Raw genomic sequence first — 18,841 nt, 5'->3', positions numbered from 1 at the left:
GGAAAGAATACTCAGGAGAGGCCCCTAGCATCCCAATGCATTGCGAAAAGTGTGGAGGAAGTGACGTCGTTTTTCTTCAGCCCACAGACAGCGTTGCTGAGTTTTTTACTGCTTCGGCTGCTAAATTTGGCCAAATGCCACGGACAATTTTTTACGGCGCTTCGACTCTAGCTGTCTCGCCACGCTTGCAACACAGCGCAGTCGCTACGGCAAACGTTTTTAGATTAGGTCTGTTTGAAAACTTCGCCGTTGAACGCAGCCCCAACTCGTATCACGGCCGCAGCGGTGCTGGCGTCACCTCGAGATCGGCGGAGCGAGCAGCCGCCGCTGCCACCAGCTGCTGCAGGCAAAAGCCTTCTCGCTCGCTGAGCTTTGGCGAGAGCCACAGTCGGTGCTTTGCTTGCTGTGCGTTTCTTTTTTGTGAAGCGAAGCGAAATTCTTCGCAGATGAGACGTAGCGCACACGGCCGTGCTGTACGGACCCAAACACTGCTATAATAATACCTTGGGTTTTGCGAGCCGCCTGTACCGCGAAGCTGTTATCAAACCGGAAACAGCAAAGGATGATGGGAAAGAGTGCTGGGCTCAGTGGGCTCAAGTCATGGCGGGACTCGGCTTCACAAATGTGACGTCAGGGCCTCTCCTAACCTTTTCTTTCCTCCATGTTAGAGAGGGTTAGCCATGCCAAGCGCGCGAAAATAGCGTCGGAGAGAGAAGAAGGGTTAGCCATTCGCCTCGCGAAACGCAGGAAGTGGGACCCAAATCTTAGAAATACCTACAGCTAAACCAGAGTTTAATCACGTGAAACCGTGTCCTGACCACGTTAAAAGAAGCTTCCGCTTTTCATACCCAGGTTAGCTGAGCTGACAGGAAGCCGTTTTCTTACTCTCTACCGCAGGGACAATCTTAAAATGGCCATGAAGACAAAATACAACTTTGTTTACTCGAAACAAATAGGATTCCGCAATTAATTCAGCTTTATTGCAGCCACGAAAGACCTTCTTTGACAGAAAATACTCACGTAGATTTAAAACAAACGTTCCAGTTTTAGGCTGTAGCGACGTGTTACGGGAAAGAGTAACGTCATATGTCCCGGCATTAAAAGCACAATTTTTAGCGAGTTAACTGCACATTAGAGTTGAAGGTGTGTGCTGAATCGTAGCTAGAGGCCAAACTACAATCGTGCAGTCCCTTGTCGTAGAGAAGGGTAAGTTTGGCAGCCGCCAATCGCAAAAACAATATTGAACTGTAACGTCACAGAATAGTTGCCAGAAATTGTCTAGGGAGGCGCGACTGCTTCACATATTTTCTTTAATATCTCCACTATTTTTCTGAGTTTGCGATGAAATTGGCGTCAGTTTAATTCTGGCAAAGCAGTCATTCTAATGAAAAATCTTTATTTTGTCTCCATGGCCCCTTCAAATTCCGGAGGATATCACCGTCAGGGCTTTCCACAATGTAAAACTTTCGTCTTATACGCCACCTTCCCGAAAGGGGGGTTTGTTGTCTATTCCATTTCACCGCGTTCCGCGGAGAGGAAATTTCCTAAAGCCACATGGTGACACGCTATTATTGCAAATCAGGTGAACCCTCGGGAATACTAATGCGTCTGTTTAGAACCGGAAAATTTCGGAAGGGCTCAGTTTTGCCAATCGTGGTTCAGTCTGTCCAACTGATGAGCGAAGCGATGCAGACTTGTAAGTTATAGAGAACCAACGCGACACAATTTGATCAAATGATTGATTGATTGTGAGGTTTGACGCGCCGACGCAACGCAAGCGATGAGGCGTGCCGTAGTGGAGGGCTTCAGAATAATTTTGACCACCTCGAGATCTTTAACGTGCGGCCAAATTTCGTACACACGGGTGTTTTTGCTTTTCGACTCCATCATATTGATCAATTGAGGCGATTAACAACATGTCCCTACGTAAGTTGTTTTATAGGCAAGGTAAACAGCGAGGAAACGTTTTGAGGGAACGTTCGTGAAAGAACGTTGTATCTGGGTCTCGAATTCTGACTTTTTGGCTTGCGCATGTTGTTAGGATTGGTCCCAAAACCGTAAATCGGCTCATAGTTACGAAAAATACTGTTGTGCGAAGACACTAGTTTCAGGAAATGGAGATCTAAAACGCACGACATTTGACCTCCTATGTGTACCGCTCCAATGTACCAAAGTCCTCTGTTCTGCGTCATGGCCTTCTAGGTCTTTGTGCAAGCTCCTTCCCAGTAACGTTTTACGTTTTCTATTTAACGTGGTGAGGGTTTAGAAAAAACAGGTTAAAATTTTGAACATTGGGAACATCGCTGCAGTGTTTTCAAAACTACTGTGGGGCGCTCATGCGTACGATGGCAAAAAATGTTTTCTACTCCGAACATTGCTGGCTTTCGCCCAGAGCTGTATGCTGTGATACCTAGGTCTCTAGAACAAGCAGACGTAGATAATGTACCCGCCATGGAGCGCAGCTGCTGCCGCTGGAAACATACACGTGCGCGTAAACGGAAGAACGGAACGGTGTACGCCGTACACGTGTATTCTGCCGCAGCCACACGCACTGCCAGCCTATTCTCTCGACGATCGGGTTGTATTTTTTTATGTATATACTCCAAAGTGGCGCCTACATCATTTTGACCCTGAGTTCAGTTGGTCGTCTGACAATGCGGCAGGGTATAAAAACAACAAAACACACACCGATTCCCTTGAGAAAGAGAGCTTGGCGTAAAATAAGCGAAGGTCAATGACAGCGGAATTTTATTTGTGCACAGTCGTTCCGAAAGTGCAGTAGACACTACTGGGCACAACTCGTAGTTATCGGGTATGCCTATCCAATTGATTGCAACAGCCTAAAATCGCTCCACGACAGATTGTGGAACGTCTAGCGCTGTAATCAGCAATTTTATACGTAGCAGGTCTCACATACAAACCGGGCCATTTCGTACGGAGGACGGGTGACCAGAAAATCAGCCGAGCACGGACCGCTGCCTGCACTTTTCGCAGTGGAGCCGCCCACACACAGCCGCTAGAATAGCTGGAGGATGAGATCGCTTGCAGCTTTTGCTCTCCAAGCTGTGACGACACTTCGTCCTGGTAGCAATGGACGTCCTCTTCTCTATTTAAGTTCTAAATAGCCTATTTTGGCCGGTCATTTGCGGCTCAGTGGTGCATAGTTCAGGCATTGTCCATTTCAGTCATTGCTGATATTTCTTCCAGACAGCGCAAAAATAAGCTATTTGGTGAGGAAAAAACTGTCGGCTCAGTTGCCTTTTATTAGACCTATCGAAGGGATCTTTCCATTTTTACATTTCTCCTCTGAGCGCGTAAGAACATCACAGTCCTCCGCTTCCACTCAATATACCCTCCGTGCATCACGTCGACCGAAGAGCACCAGAGCAAAAGCCGTACCCACTAAGTAAGTATGCAAACCATACAACTCGGGTGGATGCAGCGTCTTATCCAGGTAGGTCCGCAATGGTATCCACAATAGTCGTCAAAAACGGGCACCACTGTAGCCCTTATTTTTCCGGCAACAATTCTATACATACGAGATAAGCGGCCACCGCTCTCGCCCTAACGCATCGGTCATCGTCCTTGTTTCGCAACAGTCCCGCCGGAATTCTACTAGAACGCCCTTGCGCACCAGGACACCGCGCATAAAACTGCAACTCTTGAAAAAACCAATCTTGGTGGCACAGGATTTACCGAAGGAGTGGGTGCCCTTACCTGCATTGCCAAACCCAAAGTCATGCAGCCCTTGATATCTCATACTGCCATGAGGCAACACTTTAGACTGTTTTCAAGCACTAATTCAATGAACAAATGCCTATCTGTGGAGCACGAAGAAAATTTGCCCGCACTCCATACCACTGCATTCCATATATAACCCCCTTAAAATTTTCTTCTAATCTGCAGCCGCAACTTTCCTGACTTGTGCCCAAACGGGAACGCTGAGTCATACCGCACCCGGGTGCATCTAATCCCAACTAGCTTACCTGACCTTCACATTTGCGTAATCGAGCTTTGGAAGAGAGCTGCGGCGAGGAGCTTCTGCGAGGGCGAAGGACTGTCGATGCCACCTGCGCTAAAAGCATCGTGCACTTTGACGCCTCCCAGAAGATTCAAGCCAAGCGGACTGGTCATCCAAGGGATGTTCATTCTCTCTCTGTCTACGTTCACTTTTCTTAACGGGCGAGACATTGCCAGGTGCTCGTGCGCAAGTTTCTACCCCTACGGGCGGACATTTCACCATTTGTCGCCAGGCTTCCAGTGCTTTCAAGTATTGATTACGAAAAATTTAGTTCTCTCGGCGCGTAATGCGCAGTACAGCCAATCAATATTGTCTTCATTACGTGCTTGATAAGGCAGTTACTACTACATAATGCTGAGGAGCGCCGGAAATGACACGTTTTCTCAAACGATAGAAGGACCATAGCTGCTGCTGTTTTTACGAAGCTTTGCCCACCTGTGCTTGAATGCCTGCGTTTTTAGAAGGCTATGCATCTCAATAATATGCCGAGCCAGATAACTTACGTTCCATCGTAGTTATACCAACTTATATTAAATGCTTCCTTACAAAATAGGCGGGAATACGTGTTTATGCTATTTGGTGTCATCACTACATAGCGAATAGTGTACTTATTAACACGCTTGTTTAAATTGAACGGGAGATTGGCTCAAAACTCACAAGAAAAAATCATTAGTCAACGAACTTCCTACGAAAACTCATAAAATAAGCCCCATTTCATCACAGAGCCAATACAATTCAACATTGCCGATACACCACAAAAAAAGACGCCGATGACGCTATCCATTTTACGACCGAGAAGATAAACATTGCTCAGACGCCGTTGTCAAAACGTTAGCCTTCGTGAACATCAGAAAACGCTGAAGAGGCCACCATATTCATCCACCACCCGTGAAATGCAAGAATTTCAAGTTATGTCCAGATCTGCGTACATACTCATTGCTGACAAACACAAAATTTAGTCAACAAAATCAAATTGATGCTTTTGTGTATAAGAAAAGAGGGGTTAGCCAATTGTCCTTCTGCTCTCACATTTTGAGTTCACTTTTGTACGATAAAAGTTGACAGTGTTCTGCACGGTATTTAAGTTTCAAGGGAGTTACATTTTCGATGCAATTGCTCGCATTGTTTTCTTGCTGATGCACCGCAGGCTTGGACTGTGTATGATTGTAACTATTTAGGTTGTTATGAGAGTGGCGGTTACTTCATTAATAAATCTTTGTGTTTTTCTGAATAAATATTTTGTTTCTCGAAGTACTTTTTCTGTGCGCCTGATTGTCTTTGTCTCCCGAGCACATTACCCGCAATAGAGAAATGCGTGGCCGCTTTTGTAGATAAAGGTTGATTGAGGGCATTCCAGAGTGTTTCGAGGGTATCTCAAGGGTCTAATTGCACGGAGTGGTTTTGTTGCTGAAACGCCCGATCTCGCAGCCTGTTAGATTGTTACTATCTCCGTTGTGATGATGGTGGTGCGTAGTATGTGTACATATGCGCGTTTTTTTTTGCGAATAAATGTTTCAGTTGCTAGTAGCACTTTGCCCTTCTTCGCCTCTTCATCGCATTACCCACGATAGGAAAGTTCGTGTCAAATACTTGCAATTTTGTGTTTGGACCACAAAGCCTACCAAAGTGTTGCAAACCAACACAGTGAACACACCCCAGTGCAGTGCCACAAAGCGATTTATCAGCTTAAATGTGTGCTGCGAACACACGATATTGCTTGTAGAGCACAGGCGAAACACTTCTCATTTTTTATCTTTCGAGGTGAGCGAAAATCAACGGCCAATACACTTTTTCGGGCACAATACCAACGAATTTGGAGAATAGAAAAGGCACAGCATCTGCATGACTACACAGAACGTGGAACGCACGAGTGAGTGGAGCGAGCAAATTTGACAAATGGTGGAAACAGTGTTAAGTTTTGTATATCATGTTGCCGTTCAACTTACACGGTTGACATCCTCTCGGGGCCCATGTGAGAAGCTGCTACTCCGGTCGACACTTTCGCCGCGTTCGTAGCAGGAAGCTACAATTTTTTAAGAATCATAAAAACTACGAAAGAAAAGAAAGGTGAAACCGTGCGTTGTTTCTAGGGACTACGTAGCCCAGGGACTACCGGTTCGGCACAAAAACAACTCCGAGGTTAAATGACAACCTTGCAGCCGCTGCGCATACAATCCTGCGAGAAATAATAAATGGGATAAAATATTATCCCTGAAAATGCAGCAAAACAGCCCGTCTCCATTTATTTTCTCACCCCAACAAAAGATAAAAAAGCTACCTCAAGCGTTTACTCCTACTTGTGTAGTCGGAGTCACATACGGCAGTAACGCTGGAAGGGCGCACCAAGCGCAGCTTTGCTTCGTGGCAACTTCATCCCACCGTAACATTTGAGTCGGTGACACGAATGAAAACAGGGATTACCGGATACAGCTGCATTTGAGTTCACGCGTACAGGAGGCTGGAAGTACTCTAGCACGTGTAGACGTCGGGTAGTAAACCTTAGCAGAAAGACAGAGAGGAGACACGGCATCCCTAATAACGTATTGCGTTGAAATAGTTAAGAAGATGTAGTCCCATCGTCATTCAGCAACAGTTGCCGCCGTCATCAAATCTATGCTAATTTTTCTGGCCGAAGGAGTGGCACTTTCCTGCAAAACTGGTTAGTGATGGGGAACTCATTATTTCGTCTTTTTCCAGCATGTCACGCCGACCGAAACGTTACCAGCCACAAAGCAACAGGCGTTTTATAAGATGTCTTGCTGTACAACTAGAGAAAAAAGTTATTCGTGATTTTTTGATTGTGTAGTAGAACACCACCCGTACTATAGCACACTTGCTTCTACAATTCCGCGTGCCTACACATGTCTGCAGCAGCGTGGCTATGCCAGCTTTTGTAATATTATGGCTACGGCATCGAAGTCCTAAACAACCGCATTGTGGTGCACGAATTCACACATCGTTGTTCCTTGAATAGAAAAGGAAAGAATAATATCAGTTTATCTCTTTGCCTTCTCGTTGCAGGTTGACGTGTAAAAAATGAAAACCACCAGTCCACAGTGTTCAAAGAGGACAATGTCTCGACCCCAGGACCGCTGCTGGGGTATTCCTTTTGTAGCGATGTGCGCCTGTTTTTTGCTGTGTATGCCGATGTCCAGCACTGGATATTTGTACGTGCTCTTCATGCAAAAGTACGAGATCAATCGCGAGACTGCTTCATGGCCCGAGAGCATCATTACTTTCAGCCAAAACTTTGGAGGTGAGTTCAAACTTGCCACTGTTGCTTGGAATTTATTCCAGTCACTGGTAGCACTGAACACGTGGAGTCGGCAAGCAGCAGAGAAACGGCACATGCTCTGATAATCAGGTATGTAAATGCGAGTAAATAGGTGTGGCTGAAGGCGGGGGTTTTCAAAGGAAATTGTGGGAGGCATCAAAAGATTTGAAAATAACGGAGAATAAGGTACCCAACAAGACATTTTCATAACGTTTTGTTGGCATTTTCATGACATTTTCATGACCTTTTCATAATGTCAGATCAACGGCTGGGACTCGTTGGGTTATGGTAGCTTGAGCAACAATAAGAGGATATGAGATAACACTCCTCGAAACAGTGCTGCATGTTTGAGACATCTGAGCATGGTCTTTCGTTTATAATTTTAGTTCTGGTAAAGTCTTCGTGGCGATACGTGGTTTGACATTAGCCAGGATGGCATTCTGATGGTGTAGGCTTGTTATCCGCACGTGGCGTTACAATCACGTGAAGTTAATACATCATCACAGCGCCGCTTATCCAGCTACATTCCAGTTGTCTGTTGTGCTTTCGTTTTTACGAGTACACGTCAGCATGCCGTAAGCAAAATAGAGGCGACAAATCGATGGTGCGGTAACAGACGTTCGCACATTTTTCGTTGATAAACATCAGTGCCGATACTGGACGAGTGCAGCACTTGACAATGACTGAACAATTGCCCGGTTAGAACTTGTGGTTTCTGTAGCATGCATAGCGACATATCACAAACTCTCTCCTGTGAATCAACATTCGCACTGTACGTACATGTGGCAATTTATTTCCATTAAGTAGCAAAAATGAGCCTACGTTCTTGGAAGTAATTCATCTAAGTTTAAAAATGCTGAAACGCCAGATAAGTGTACTTTCATTAGCTTTTTTTCTTCAGCTTCGGTAGTTGGCTGCCTGTGAGATGTATAACAGTGAAACTTCTACTATTGCAGATAATACAAGAGCACTTAATGAGATGATTACTTTTGCTGTTTTATGCAGCAATGTGTTTGAATCGAGCCAAACCTCCATTTCACCGGCAACCAAAAGAGAAACTTTTATTGGCCGCAGTTAACGCAACTTTTTCGTGGTATTCATTGACGTATTTGCTGTGGTAAAATTGCAGTGGCCACAGATTAGCCACATATATGCTGGAAACTAGTTCACATCTAAATACGCAAAATGGCTTTTTTCTAGGCGGGAGCGCCACATTCACCTTATGGGCGTTTCTTCTGCAATTCGTCACTGCAGCAGCGTTGCTAAAGTGACCTGTTTCGAGAACGCCTAAAATGATCCAGAGGTGCCGCAACTCAGTAGTAAACAAAATAGAGGTATCAAAGGAGAACTACACTGTTATCATGACTCTTTCATATGACTATGTCGACAATTCTTAAGCATCATGGTAACTTTTATACAACTCAAGGCGTGCCTCAATTTCAGGTTTTATGGTTTCGTTGCTCATGACCAGGATTTCAATCTGCTCTGTGGTGGTCGTCTCAGCAAGCGTCAGCTGCGTGGGACTGGTGTGCGCTGCTTTTGCCCCAAACATAGCATGGATGAGTGCTACACTTGGTGCTGTTTACGGTAAGCTTCGTTTTTTTTCCACTGGTGAATTAGGTTAGGTTCGAAAAGTCTCAGCACGTGAAACCAACACAATATCATGTAGTTCTAATGTAAAATTTGTGCTTAACAAATTTTTCGTGTCACTAATTGTAGAGATGGACTGCAAGTGTTCTTGCTTTTGCTGCGAGGTTTTAAATTTGTTTTCAAAGTCACGTGGGAAGAATCGATTTCTGTTTTCACAAGATAATGCTTTCAGAAGGTTCCTATTTTGAGACGTTTGAAATGCCATTTTTATGACACCCTGTACCGCATACACTAAACATTTGCAATCAGTTGCATTTATTGTTGCCAGAAAACTTTCAAAATACTCACAAGCGTTCTGTGTTGGTGTGACGAACATCACCTTCTTATTCAGACACGACCATACCTGGTGCCAATGCAAGGAAGGAATTGTGGTGTACAACCATCTAAATAGTCTTTCAAGATTTTTTAAAGATGATATTTAGCACTCTTCATGTTACATTTGTATCTGTATGTCGTATTAACTTGTGTTGATCCTCCGTAAGTTTTATTTCGAAAGTGAGGCACATCAATCGTGAATAGAGACATTGAATGGGGTATTAGGAACAGTTTTCTTCCGTTCCAGTGAACGCCTTGTGCGCTGGTGTGTTCCGGTGGTAAGCGCTTTAAAAAATAAAGTGCTGGGCTCCCTTACTTTGAAACACGTTGCATGCAACCATCTCCATAAACCTATTGCGTAACGTGCATTGCAGGGAAAGAACAGAGCGCGGGCTACGTATGTTAGCTAAATTAACAGCTACCGGTTCTGGTTGGCAAGGATGATGATCACATAGCTGGAATGCGCGATCGTGCAGTTTGTGGCCTTATTTACTGATGACAGCGCTTATTTAAACCATGGAAGGGCACTTACGCTGTAGCAAAAAACACGATTTAAAGCAGTTTTTCAGAAGTTCCGAGGAGAAGAATCCCTTTATACGTATGCACTGCGCTTTAGAAGGTTATCAAAAACGAATGCAAGTTCGCTGTTTTACTCAACTGAAAATACACTTTATGGCCGCCTGGTACATTGTCAAGTCCAGTTACAGTCGTTCCCCAGCCATTTTAAAATGCAAGAAAAGCTAGCGTTTCCCCACGATTCTAGCGACCGCTGTTTTGTATTCTATGCGTGATTAGTAAATTAGCCGATGTAGTGTGCGGAAGCCGCGCGGAAAAAGGGGGAATTAATGGGAAGGGATTCATTTACTCAAGAAACAAAAACTCCCACCGCACGGCGGTGGCGTCGGCGCGACAAAATGTCTCATAAAATGAGATATGTGGCAAAAAATAACGCAAGGTAACAGAGTTGAAACGAAAATTGGAATGTTGGAATGAAGGCGATTACAGGTCCAGCAAGCCTCCAAGACGCCTCACCATCCTTTTACGTGGCGTTTATTTACATTAATGCAACCAAATGGGTAATAATATTTCATCCTTATCCTCATCAGCGTGGTTGTATCCACACTAGGGCGAATGCATATCCCAAAGATTTCCAGCAACAGCTATCGAGTGCTAGGTGAGACAACCATTTTCGTCCAAATTTTCGTAGTACATCTCTTCCTAGAGTCCGTGGTCGACCCATGTTGCGTTTACGGTCTATTGGCTGCCACTCCGTTAAACGGTTAGCCTTACTGTTGTCCCTCATAAGCATGACGTGATACGCCCACGCCCGTTTTCGTCGCTTAATTTGAGCTAGAATGTCTTCCACACGGGTCTCTTTTCTGATCCACGCAGCTGTTTTCTTATCCCTAAGCGTGGCCCCTACCAGTCTTCTTTCCTTATCCCTTTGCGCCCATCTTAGTTTCCTTTCGAGCCGCTTAGTGAAACTCCATGTTTCTGTCCCCTACGTCATTACTGGAAAACGCATTGGTTATATACAAACTTTTTGAGGAATTTCACTAAGCTTACTATTCGGGGTATAAGAACATGAATTCGGCTTATTAGAAACTACAACTTAGACATATAATGAACCTTTCTACACAGAGTATTTCAAACGGGAGCGACGATGGATGTCTTACAAGTAGGGGATATCAACCAGTCTGGCTAGTGTCATTTTCTCGGATAATTATTGGGAACTGATGGTACAAGTGTCGCCAAGAATAAATTATCAGCTTGGCATGCTTAGCGAGCATAGGCGTTTTCCATAAGAAATGGAAGTAGATTAAAAGAATGCACTTTTATGCACATAGTACGTTACCTAATAATACGTGTACCATGGTGTAGTCCGTCTTAACAGTTCCGTTTATACCATCCCAAAAGGATATAATACCTTTGGAATTGCTGAAACAGTGCTCAAAAGGAGCACTTTACAGGAAACAAAAATACTTTTTGTGCTGCCACAACTCGCTCATTTAAGTACTCTGTCTACGGCATCCTGCACTGGACAAACCCGCCGGACTATGGCCCTGGAGATTTGCAGTTCTCGAAGATTTGGAATGTGATTGGCAGTTCTCGCACATGAAAGGCACGTGAAGGAAATATGCTAATGACCTGTGAAGTTTTAAAGCTGTAATTGAGATTAGGACGAAAAAGAATGGAGCGGTTAGGACATCTGTCCAAATAAAGCGGAAATTTAAATATATATTGCTGAGGCTGATATACACGCGAAATAGAATGACCGCGCTGTCACTATGCGTGCAGTGTGCAAAGCAGGCCTAACATGTGTGTGTATGTGTGTGTGTGTGTGTATGTGTGTGTGTGTGTGTGTGTGTGTGTGTGTGTGTGTATGTGCGCGCGTGTGCGTGTGTGTGTGCGTGTGTGCGTGTGCGTACGTGCGTGTGTGTGTGCGTGCGTGCGTGCGTGCGTGCTTGCGTGCTTTTGCTATAATACTGTGGATGTTGCACCGATTCCTGCTAACGATTTTTTCGGTGTCTTGAATATTGGTTTTACATAAACCATACACCAGACCTGATTTTTTACGTACAGCCTTCATAGTGGGGAGGTGTTCATTTTGTAACATGTGACCTAACAAGAAAATTCCGCCGACAGTGTGTTTGTTTGTTCCTTCTCCTTATTTTGGTCGTTTTTCGCACCTACACGGTTTGAAACTAGAATATGACCGGTTCGAAGGCACTACGTATGTATTTTGAACTTCGGATGCATTTCGAAATCACGATAGCTTTGTAACTTATCTGCGAGCACTTTTCAGGTTGTGTGAACCTTACTCTTTCTCTTTCCAGGTATGGGAACAGGAGGGTCTATCGTTTCTTTTAGTGTACTCACCATGCTGTACTTTGACAAGTACAGGGCTACAGCCACCGCTTTCAAGTACGTCGGCTGGGCCGCATCGGGAGTAGCGGGCCCAGTGATTCTATCCGCGTTAGACACAAACTATGGACTCGGAGGAGCGCTGTTATTGAGTTCCAGCATAGCGTTGAACGCCATGCCGCTTTTGATGCTCATTAGATCCCCTCGACCAATCAGGTGCAAGTGCAGCCAATGGAAGCAAAGAAAAACTAAAACTAGGCGCTACGAAGAAGGGCCTCAGAAGAGTGACGGACAAGGACGGATCCCTGAGACGCCATCATCGAGTCCCAAAAAAAGTCTTCCGTCTTCACGCGCATGCGAATTTCCAAGGGAGCAGCAGTCAGTATTTAGAGGTTCGTTAACAGTGGTGAATGCTATAAGCGCTGAATACGATGCAAGAGTAGTATCGGCGTCAAAGCCATGTTACCTGTGTATAAATGGAAGCTGCACTGACTGCTTAACAGCGGCGGGTACTGCCAGATGTGACAAAGAATTTAGCCGGAACAACAGATTTCTCACAATGCATGGTCAGTGCGGGCAAGACGTGTTCACCGGTAAGCCGACATTGAAAGCAATCCTTTCTAGACAGCTCAGACTGTTTCGAGACCCTGCGTTTTACATCCTGCTCGTAGGATACGCCTTATGCGACTATGCCGTCTCTATGCACACCACCACCACCGTGGACTACGGTCGAGATAAAGGTGCCACGTTGGAAGACGCCACACTGGTGATAACCTACAGTGCACTGGGACAGTTCTTGGGAAGGACCTTGCTGCCGTTTGCGTGCGACCACGTGCACAATGGCCGGTGCAAATTTGCCGTTGCCTGTTTTGCTGCTGCCGCCGTGTTCTGCGCAGTACTATCAGTGGTGAAGTCTTATCCGGCGTTTGTAGCCCTAAACGTTGCTCTGGGCCTGTCGGAGGGATTTGTCACATGCATCCGCAGCGTGCTTGTCAACGATTTCTTGGGAGTCGACCGGCTGCCGGTGTTCTTCGGTTTCCAGAGTATAACGCTTATACCACTTTCCCTCAGTGGACCTACAATCATAGGTAAGAAAGTGTACCCATGTTGTTAGGCTTTCTTTTGGAGCACCTGATCTAGCATGAAAGGTGGCAGAAGTCACGTCTGATATCATCTAAAATTACGCCAGTGTTTTTCTCACATGTTCGCTCGAATCGGATTGAAACGCACAAAAAAATTCGAAAGAACCTTATTATGCGCACTTTCTCCGCGCACAAGCTGTCAACATAACTTCCTATCCCTTTATTATGTCCCCTCTCACAGCGCAAGTGTTACCCCGGCATCTTAAATCCTAATTTCAACAAAAAAAATTTAGAGCTGTACTTCTTTGCATATAAAATGTTCCTTGGAAATACACAAGCATATACTCGTAGGGCACGTGTTGAGGGAATATGTAAGCACCTTTTTAAACATCATAGGCAGTACCACATTCGACAGGAACAAAAAATAGACCCCTATTCCGTTTGCAATGCAGGCTGAAACCTACCAATCGAACAGGAGAAAGTATGTTATTCTTCAAAAAGTTTATAGGAAATGACCGGAGCACCACTGCAGGATTCTTTTTCAGGCTTAATGATCCTTCGTAAGAATAGCCGGTAATCTACTGGTTTGGGAGCCTTAGAGCACCCAGGAACCGATTATTTATTAAATCTTTTATCCTAAGACACAACAGAGAAAAGCATTGTGCATTTCTTTTAGGCTTCCTGACTAGATGATCTATTGCAAACAACTTGCGTGGGACTGAGCTAAACAAAACGTTTTCAAAACCCAAGGTATTATTTTAGTTGGGCTTTTTTTATACTGTCCCTGCCTCTGAAACGGCTCAGCAGTTACTAGCGAGCAAAAGCGCTTTGCGTGGCACAGAGCACCGGCCACATTATCGGGGTATTGGTTCGCTAGCCGGCCAGTGATTGCTTCGCGTTCAAAACTACTCATAAGCGGTTGAGGACCCTCGAATTTCTATATTTCAAATAGGACGAGTTGTTTGTGATTTGTGAGTTAAAGCTGCAGTATACGCAGATAAACGTCCATAGCATGATGTCATTATAGTGGATTGTAGTGAGGCTGCATTGCGGCGTTAATTCCATGAACTATTCTTTCTGTTGCCTAGAGCTCTCAAGACTCAAATACACCATGCCAATTATGTTCAGTAGCAAAATACTATACTGACTATTCCTGATTGTATCCACCTATACTGCAGCTCCGTGCAGTACAGGCTGCAGGATACAATGCAGCATGTCAAAGTTTTTAAGAACTTCTGCAGTGGCTCGCAAACCCAAGAAAAAGAAGTTCATTCGAACTGAAGACAACCAAAACTACTCCACTGATCTAGGCCTCGTCGCCGATATTGGGTTAGGACGTCTGGATTCTGCTAGAGCGAGTCGCATTCTTGTCAACCGGACGAGTTGCGATGAAGCCGCTGTGACTGTCCCAACTGGCACCCAGTACCTTTAAATACGGCTGTATGCTCGCCAGGATTGCGGCATAGCAAGAAAGCTGCTTGCTGATATCGGCTTAGAATTGCGGGGATCACACACTCGGAACTTCCGGCTTTTAGAAAGATGATCACAATGAGCAGTCTGTCTATTGTATACGTAGGACAATAATGAACGTTCCAGAATCAGGATTTACTTTCGCTAACGACGAAGATTTTCTCATATGGTGCAACACCTGGAGCTTTAGGTTGAGCCTTTTAGGCCTGCCATTTTCCTCGTTTGCTGCGTCTAGTAAATTACCTAGCTGGCTATGCACAGTATAGATATCGGTAGGGGATTGTAATTAGGAACGCCCACGTAATCTGAGTGGCTTTACTTGTCTCGCATACAAGACCGGCGTTTTCTGCGTATGCCGAATAAAATTTTCATATAATTGAGATATTTTTCCTACGATGGTTTTCCTACGTAATCGAACACTTGGAGCTGTGAGATGAGCCTATTTAATCCTATCCTTTCCCTGATTTGCTGCTTCCAATAAACTAGGTAAGCCTCTGCTTCGGAAATACAGAAGTTTTGGGCAGATCCTACCCAACTTCCCTTGCTTGGCCTAACAAAATCTGGAAAGATCAGCCCTGGGGGTTACTTTATTGTATGCCTCTTAGAAATGGTTCCTACAAATGCCCTCCTAAAATTGAAGGCTTTATTCAATAATAATTATTTCAGTTTGCACCTGGTCCGTGTTTTCAGACAGTGGTCTATTGTATTCCATTGCAAATAGCAGTTACAAATGCGGGTAAATGCGGGTAAGTGTAGCAACAAATGCGTCGTAAGGTCAAAGCATGCTCATAAGCAATAAAGACACTACCGCTTAACAGGTATGAGTCTTGTTGTGAAGACACTAATTTCAAGTTGTGTCGTATTACAAACTGACTAGAAATTAGTGCGATTTTAACACCTAACTTGTTCCAGACTGTATATACAATGGTAGAGGGCTGTGCATGCCAGCACCCACACAATAAGAATATTTTTACTTACCTTGCACACCAAACTATGCAATGGTTTGTGCATGCCGAGTAAAATTTAAATATAATTTGGAACTTTATTTACATATTGATAGAAATATTTTTCTTCGCTTCTTCATGCTACACAGAACTAGGTTTTAGTTAAATAGGCATAACTGATTTATTGTTTGGTTGTTTGTTTACAACTGTCGCCGCGGCTTCCAAAGGGGGGTCCACACCCCCCCCCCTAATTTTACAAACCTCCACTCATTGTTCGATTCTGACTCCAAATGCTCTTTGGTTATATAAAGAAAATTGAATTTGCTTATTTAACCCGCACCGTCTTTGCGGTTCGGTTATGGAATACGGTGAGATGGTTCACCTTTCAAGTTCAGCCATTTACATTGCATACAAATTGTGGAACTTTGTGCACCGGCTTCAACGTGTGTGTTTGTGCCGTAATTTATTTGTTAAGACGTTGTTGGTATTGTGGTTGTCCATTATACTGAGTATAATCTATTTCCCAGTACTGGTTTACCCATTTTTTTAACAGTCTGTTGCAGCAACCTCCGGGTTTAAAAACTTGAACGGATATCTGAAACAAATGAAATACAAGTACAAGTAGTGTGCCCTACTGCAAAAGCCAGAAGTGACCATATCAACCAATAACCCCAAGTATGATAAAAAGGGATCCTAAAGACTCTCAATTATCCGCTATAAAAAACTGTAACGAAGATACATGCGCTAATCTAGGAAAAAGTCCACAATTTTTTGCGATTCTTCGTGACACATTCCTTGTACATTTTCTTACAGGGTACTTCAGGGACAGTCTGGGATCTTACGACAACTTCTACAGGTTGCTAGCTGCTGTGAACCTGTGCGTGGCGGCTCTCTTCCTCTATATTTTGTGGGGAGGCAGGATGAAGCTCAAGAAATTTAAAGTGCCAAGTATAAGAACGCTGTCTACAAGATAGCCGGGGGTTGCGTAGAAGCTATCAATGATAATGGGGGTGCCTGGAACGCCCAAGCTTCCCGAGTTTTGTGGGAATAGAAATTGCTCAGAGCTTTTACGTGCAGATTAACAGCGTCGCTTTATTCGTAGTTTTCGTATGTTCAACTTTTAATGTTTCGCATTCGAAGGGTTTCATTCAGTTTACGCTGAGGGTGCTAACTAGTGTGCCTTTAACGGGATTTCATAGTCACTGTCACCGTGCGATCACTGCAGGGAAAATATTGTCACGGGGAAGAGACGAAGTAGACGATTGCACATGCCGCCATGTTGCCCACCTTAGAAGAAGCGGAAGCACATCGTGCGACATAGCCGTGCCCGCGCCAGGATGGCTGGTGCCTATTAAACCATCGCTTCATGAATAATGGTTCGCCTCATTATTATTCCGCACGTAATATTTTGGTGGAGTGTGTGGGGTACCCCATCCTGACTCCAGCTTCCCACCTTCTCGGACTGACCACGATCGTCAACGGTACGCGGGCCAGGTCGGACAGCCCCAGCCCCGGCGCGACCAGCACCGAATGACCACGTCCCCCGCCCCGTGTCCCCAGCTCGTGACCCGCCCATGAAGACCAGCCGCGACGAGTTGAGACCAGACGAGACGAGCCGATGACGCTGTGACCCCAGTACTCTCCTCCGATGTGGTTCCGAGTACACATGACGCGTCGTCGCTGCCTTCAGGACATCGCTATAGCTGGGCCAGGCATCATCTATCAAATCGTTGCCCAGCGTGGCGGCAAGTGCTTCACTGTTCACTGAATCGCATCGCTTACTTTCATCGCATTCTTCACGTCCCCACGGCCTCGACCGGGACGGTCAACCTTGAACGGGGGAAATGTCACGAGGAAGAGACGAAGTGGACAATTATACATGCGCCATGTTTGCCCACCTTCAAAGAAGCTGAAGCACATCGTGCGATATAGCTGTGCCCGCACCAAGATGGCTGACGCCCATTAAATCATCGCTTCATGAATCATGGTTCGCCTTATCGTTATTCCGTCACATAACAATATCAAGTTACTGATAGCCTTCCAGATATTCAGCTGTATGTGCAGTTCGATGCTGCAAATGTTTTTTCTCAGTATACGACAAACAAAAACGGGGAACGAGCGCTGAATGCGACGAGCTATCAGCAAGAAACAAAATTTAAAAAATTCAAATAGATCCCCTGCTTGGTCAGGTCTCTTTTCCTTCTGTTTACTTTGTTTTCTACGAGGCTGCGAGTTATGCATTTACACTCATCAAACCACAGCCAGAGCAGAAGTTCATGGAACAAGACATTACTATTTTTTTCTAAGCTGCACTTCCCTTTCGCAGCGAAGGTACTATTGTATGGGTAGGAGGGTTATTTATCTATGCAATATAAAAAATTACACCATCTTCCCGAGGGGAAACATGAGGAGGATGCGAAACACCATGGCGGTTCCGTCTAGGTTCCATTGTGTTGCCGTTATGTCGTTTCATTTATCGGAGCACGAATGGGAACGTGGTGTGAATCCCCATGTAGAGACAGAGAAATGTAGAGACAGCGAAGAGACCGACACCAGCGTTACCTGGTCGAACACCTCCTGGTTCTCGTCTTTCTTTATTGCGTGCTCACGCTCCTACCCCGCTGCCCGCCCTCTTCGTACTCTTCTTTGGTTGAGCTGCAAGGCGCGTGGCGCTTCCCGCCACAACTTTCCTACGAGAAATTCAACATCCTCCTCTAAAGTTTTCAGTGCGTCGTTTCCGTTGACGTTCTGCTTCACGTGCCTTCGTTGTAGCAGTATCTTCTTGACGTAGTTTGAATGAGTGAAGGAAATAAGGAGCGTTCGTAGCACATGCTCCCTTCCCGGTTTGTAGCGTACGTACCTCCCGTTGCGGCCAGAGAGTCGTGGGATCGAAACGGGCGCCACCTAACTATTTCTTTTTATAGTTGACTGCGCTCACGTCAGGCCAAGCACTGACGGGGATGAAGAGACGCGCATGCGCAGTAGAGTGCGGACGGCGGACAACAACGACAACAAAAGAGGGAGGGACACAGCCCCGAGCATGAGATGCGTCGCATCTAAAAAAATCATAATCCTTGTTGTTACTTCAGGGAGAAACTGGCTAAAGTAGCCGTGCTGGGGTTCCTAAGCTTCTCCTTATTAGTGTAGGGACAGTTTGCAAATAAACCTCTGCATAGCATTGTCATTCTTTAGTTAATAACTAGTAATAGTAAATAGTAAA

At 45.0% G+C, this 18,841-nt stretch overlaps 1 protein-coding gene across 4 annotated transcripts; it reads left to right on the top strand.

The window, feature by feature from the left end:
• Positions 1-6,331: 6,331 nt before the first annotated feature.
• LOC144146981 (monocarboxylate transporter 5-like) lies at positions 6,332-17,763 on the top strand. Of its 4 annotated transcripts, XM_077678968.1 has the most exons (6): positions 6,332-6,680; positions 7,043-7,277; positions 8,739-8,882; positions 12,098-13,213; positions 16,435-16,498; positions 16,847-17,757. In XM_077678968.1, the coding sequence occupies exons 2-6, from the start codon at positions 7,058-7,060 to the stop codon at positions 16,911-16,913; spliced, it is 1,611 nt and encodes a 536-aa protein (XP_077535094.1). In that variant the 5' UTR covers positions 6,332-6,680; positions 7,043-7,057; the 3' UTR covers positions 16,914-17,757. The 4 variants fall into 4 exon arrangements, with proteins under 4 accessions (XP_077535094.1, XP_077535095.1, XP_077535093.1 ...); XM_077678969.1 differs by having other exon boundaries at positions 8,767-8,882; positions 16,435-17,756; XM_077678967.1 differs by having other exon boundaries at positions 16,435-17,755.
• The last annotated feature ends 1,078 nt before the right edge of the window (positions 17,764-18,841 follow it).

This window comes from Haemaphysalis longicornis, unplaced genomic scaffold (assembly GCF_048455015.1).
Source record: "Haemaphysalis longicornis isolate Haplotype H1 unplaced genomic scaffold, Haemaphysalis longicornis Haplotype H1 scaffold_7, whole genome shotgun sequence".
In the NCBI taxonomy this organism is placed as follows: domain Eukaryota; kingdom Metazoa; phylum Arthropoda; class Arachnida; order Ixodida; family Ixodidae; genus Haemaphysalis; species Haemaphysalis longicornis.
The sequence above is the reverse complement of the archived record's forward strand: the minus strand, read 5'-3'. Positions and strand labels throughout refer to the sequence as shown.

Bases quoted from the DNA above. Each gene is read 5' to 3' on its own strand.
- LOC144146981 (XM_077678967.1), top strand. From the start codon at position 7,058: ATGAAAACCACCAGTCCACAGTGTTCAAAGAGGACAATGTCTCGACCC. The intron at 8,883-12,097 runs GTAAGCTTCGTT...TTCTCTTTCCAG, and splicing joins TACACTTGGTGCTGTTTACG to GTATGGGAACAGGAGGGTCT. The intron at 13,214-16,434 runs GTAAGAAAGTGT...ATTTTCTTACAG, and splicing joins CAGTGGACCTACAATCATAG to GGTACTTCAGGGACAGTCTG.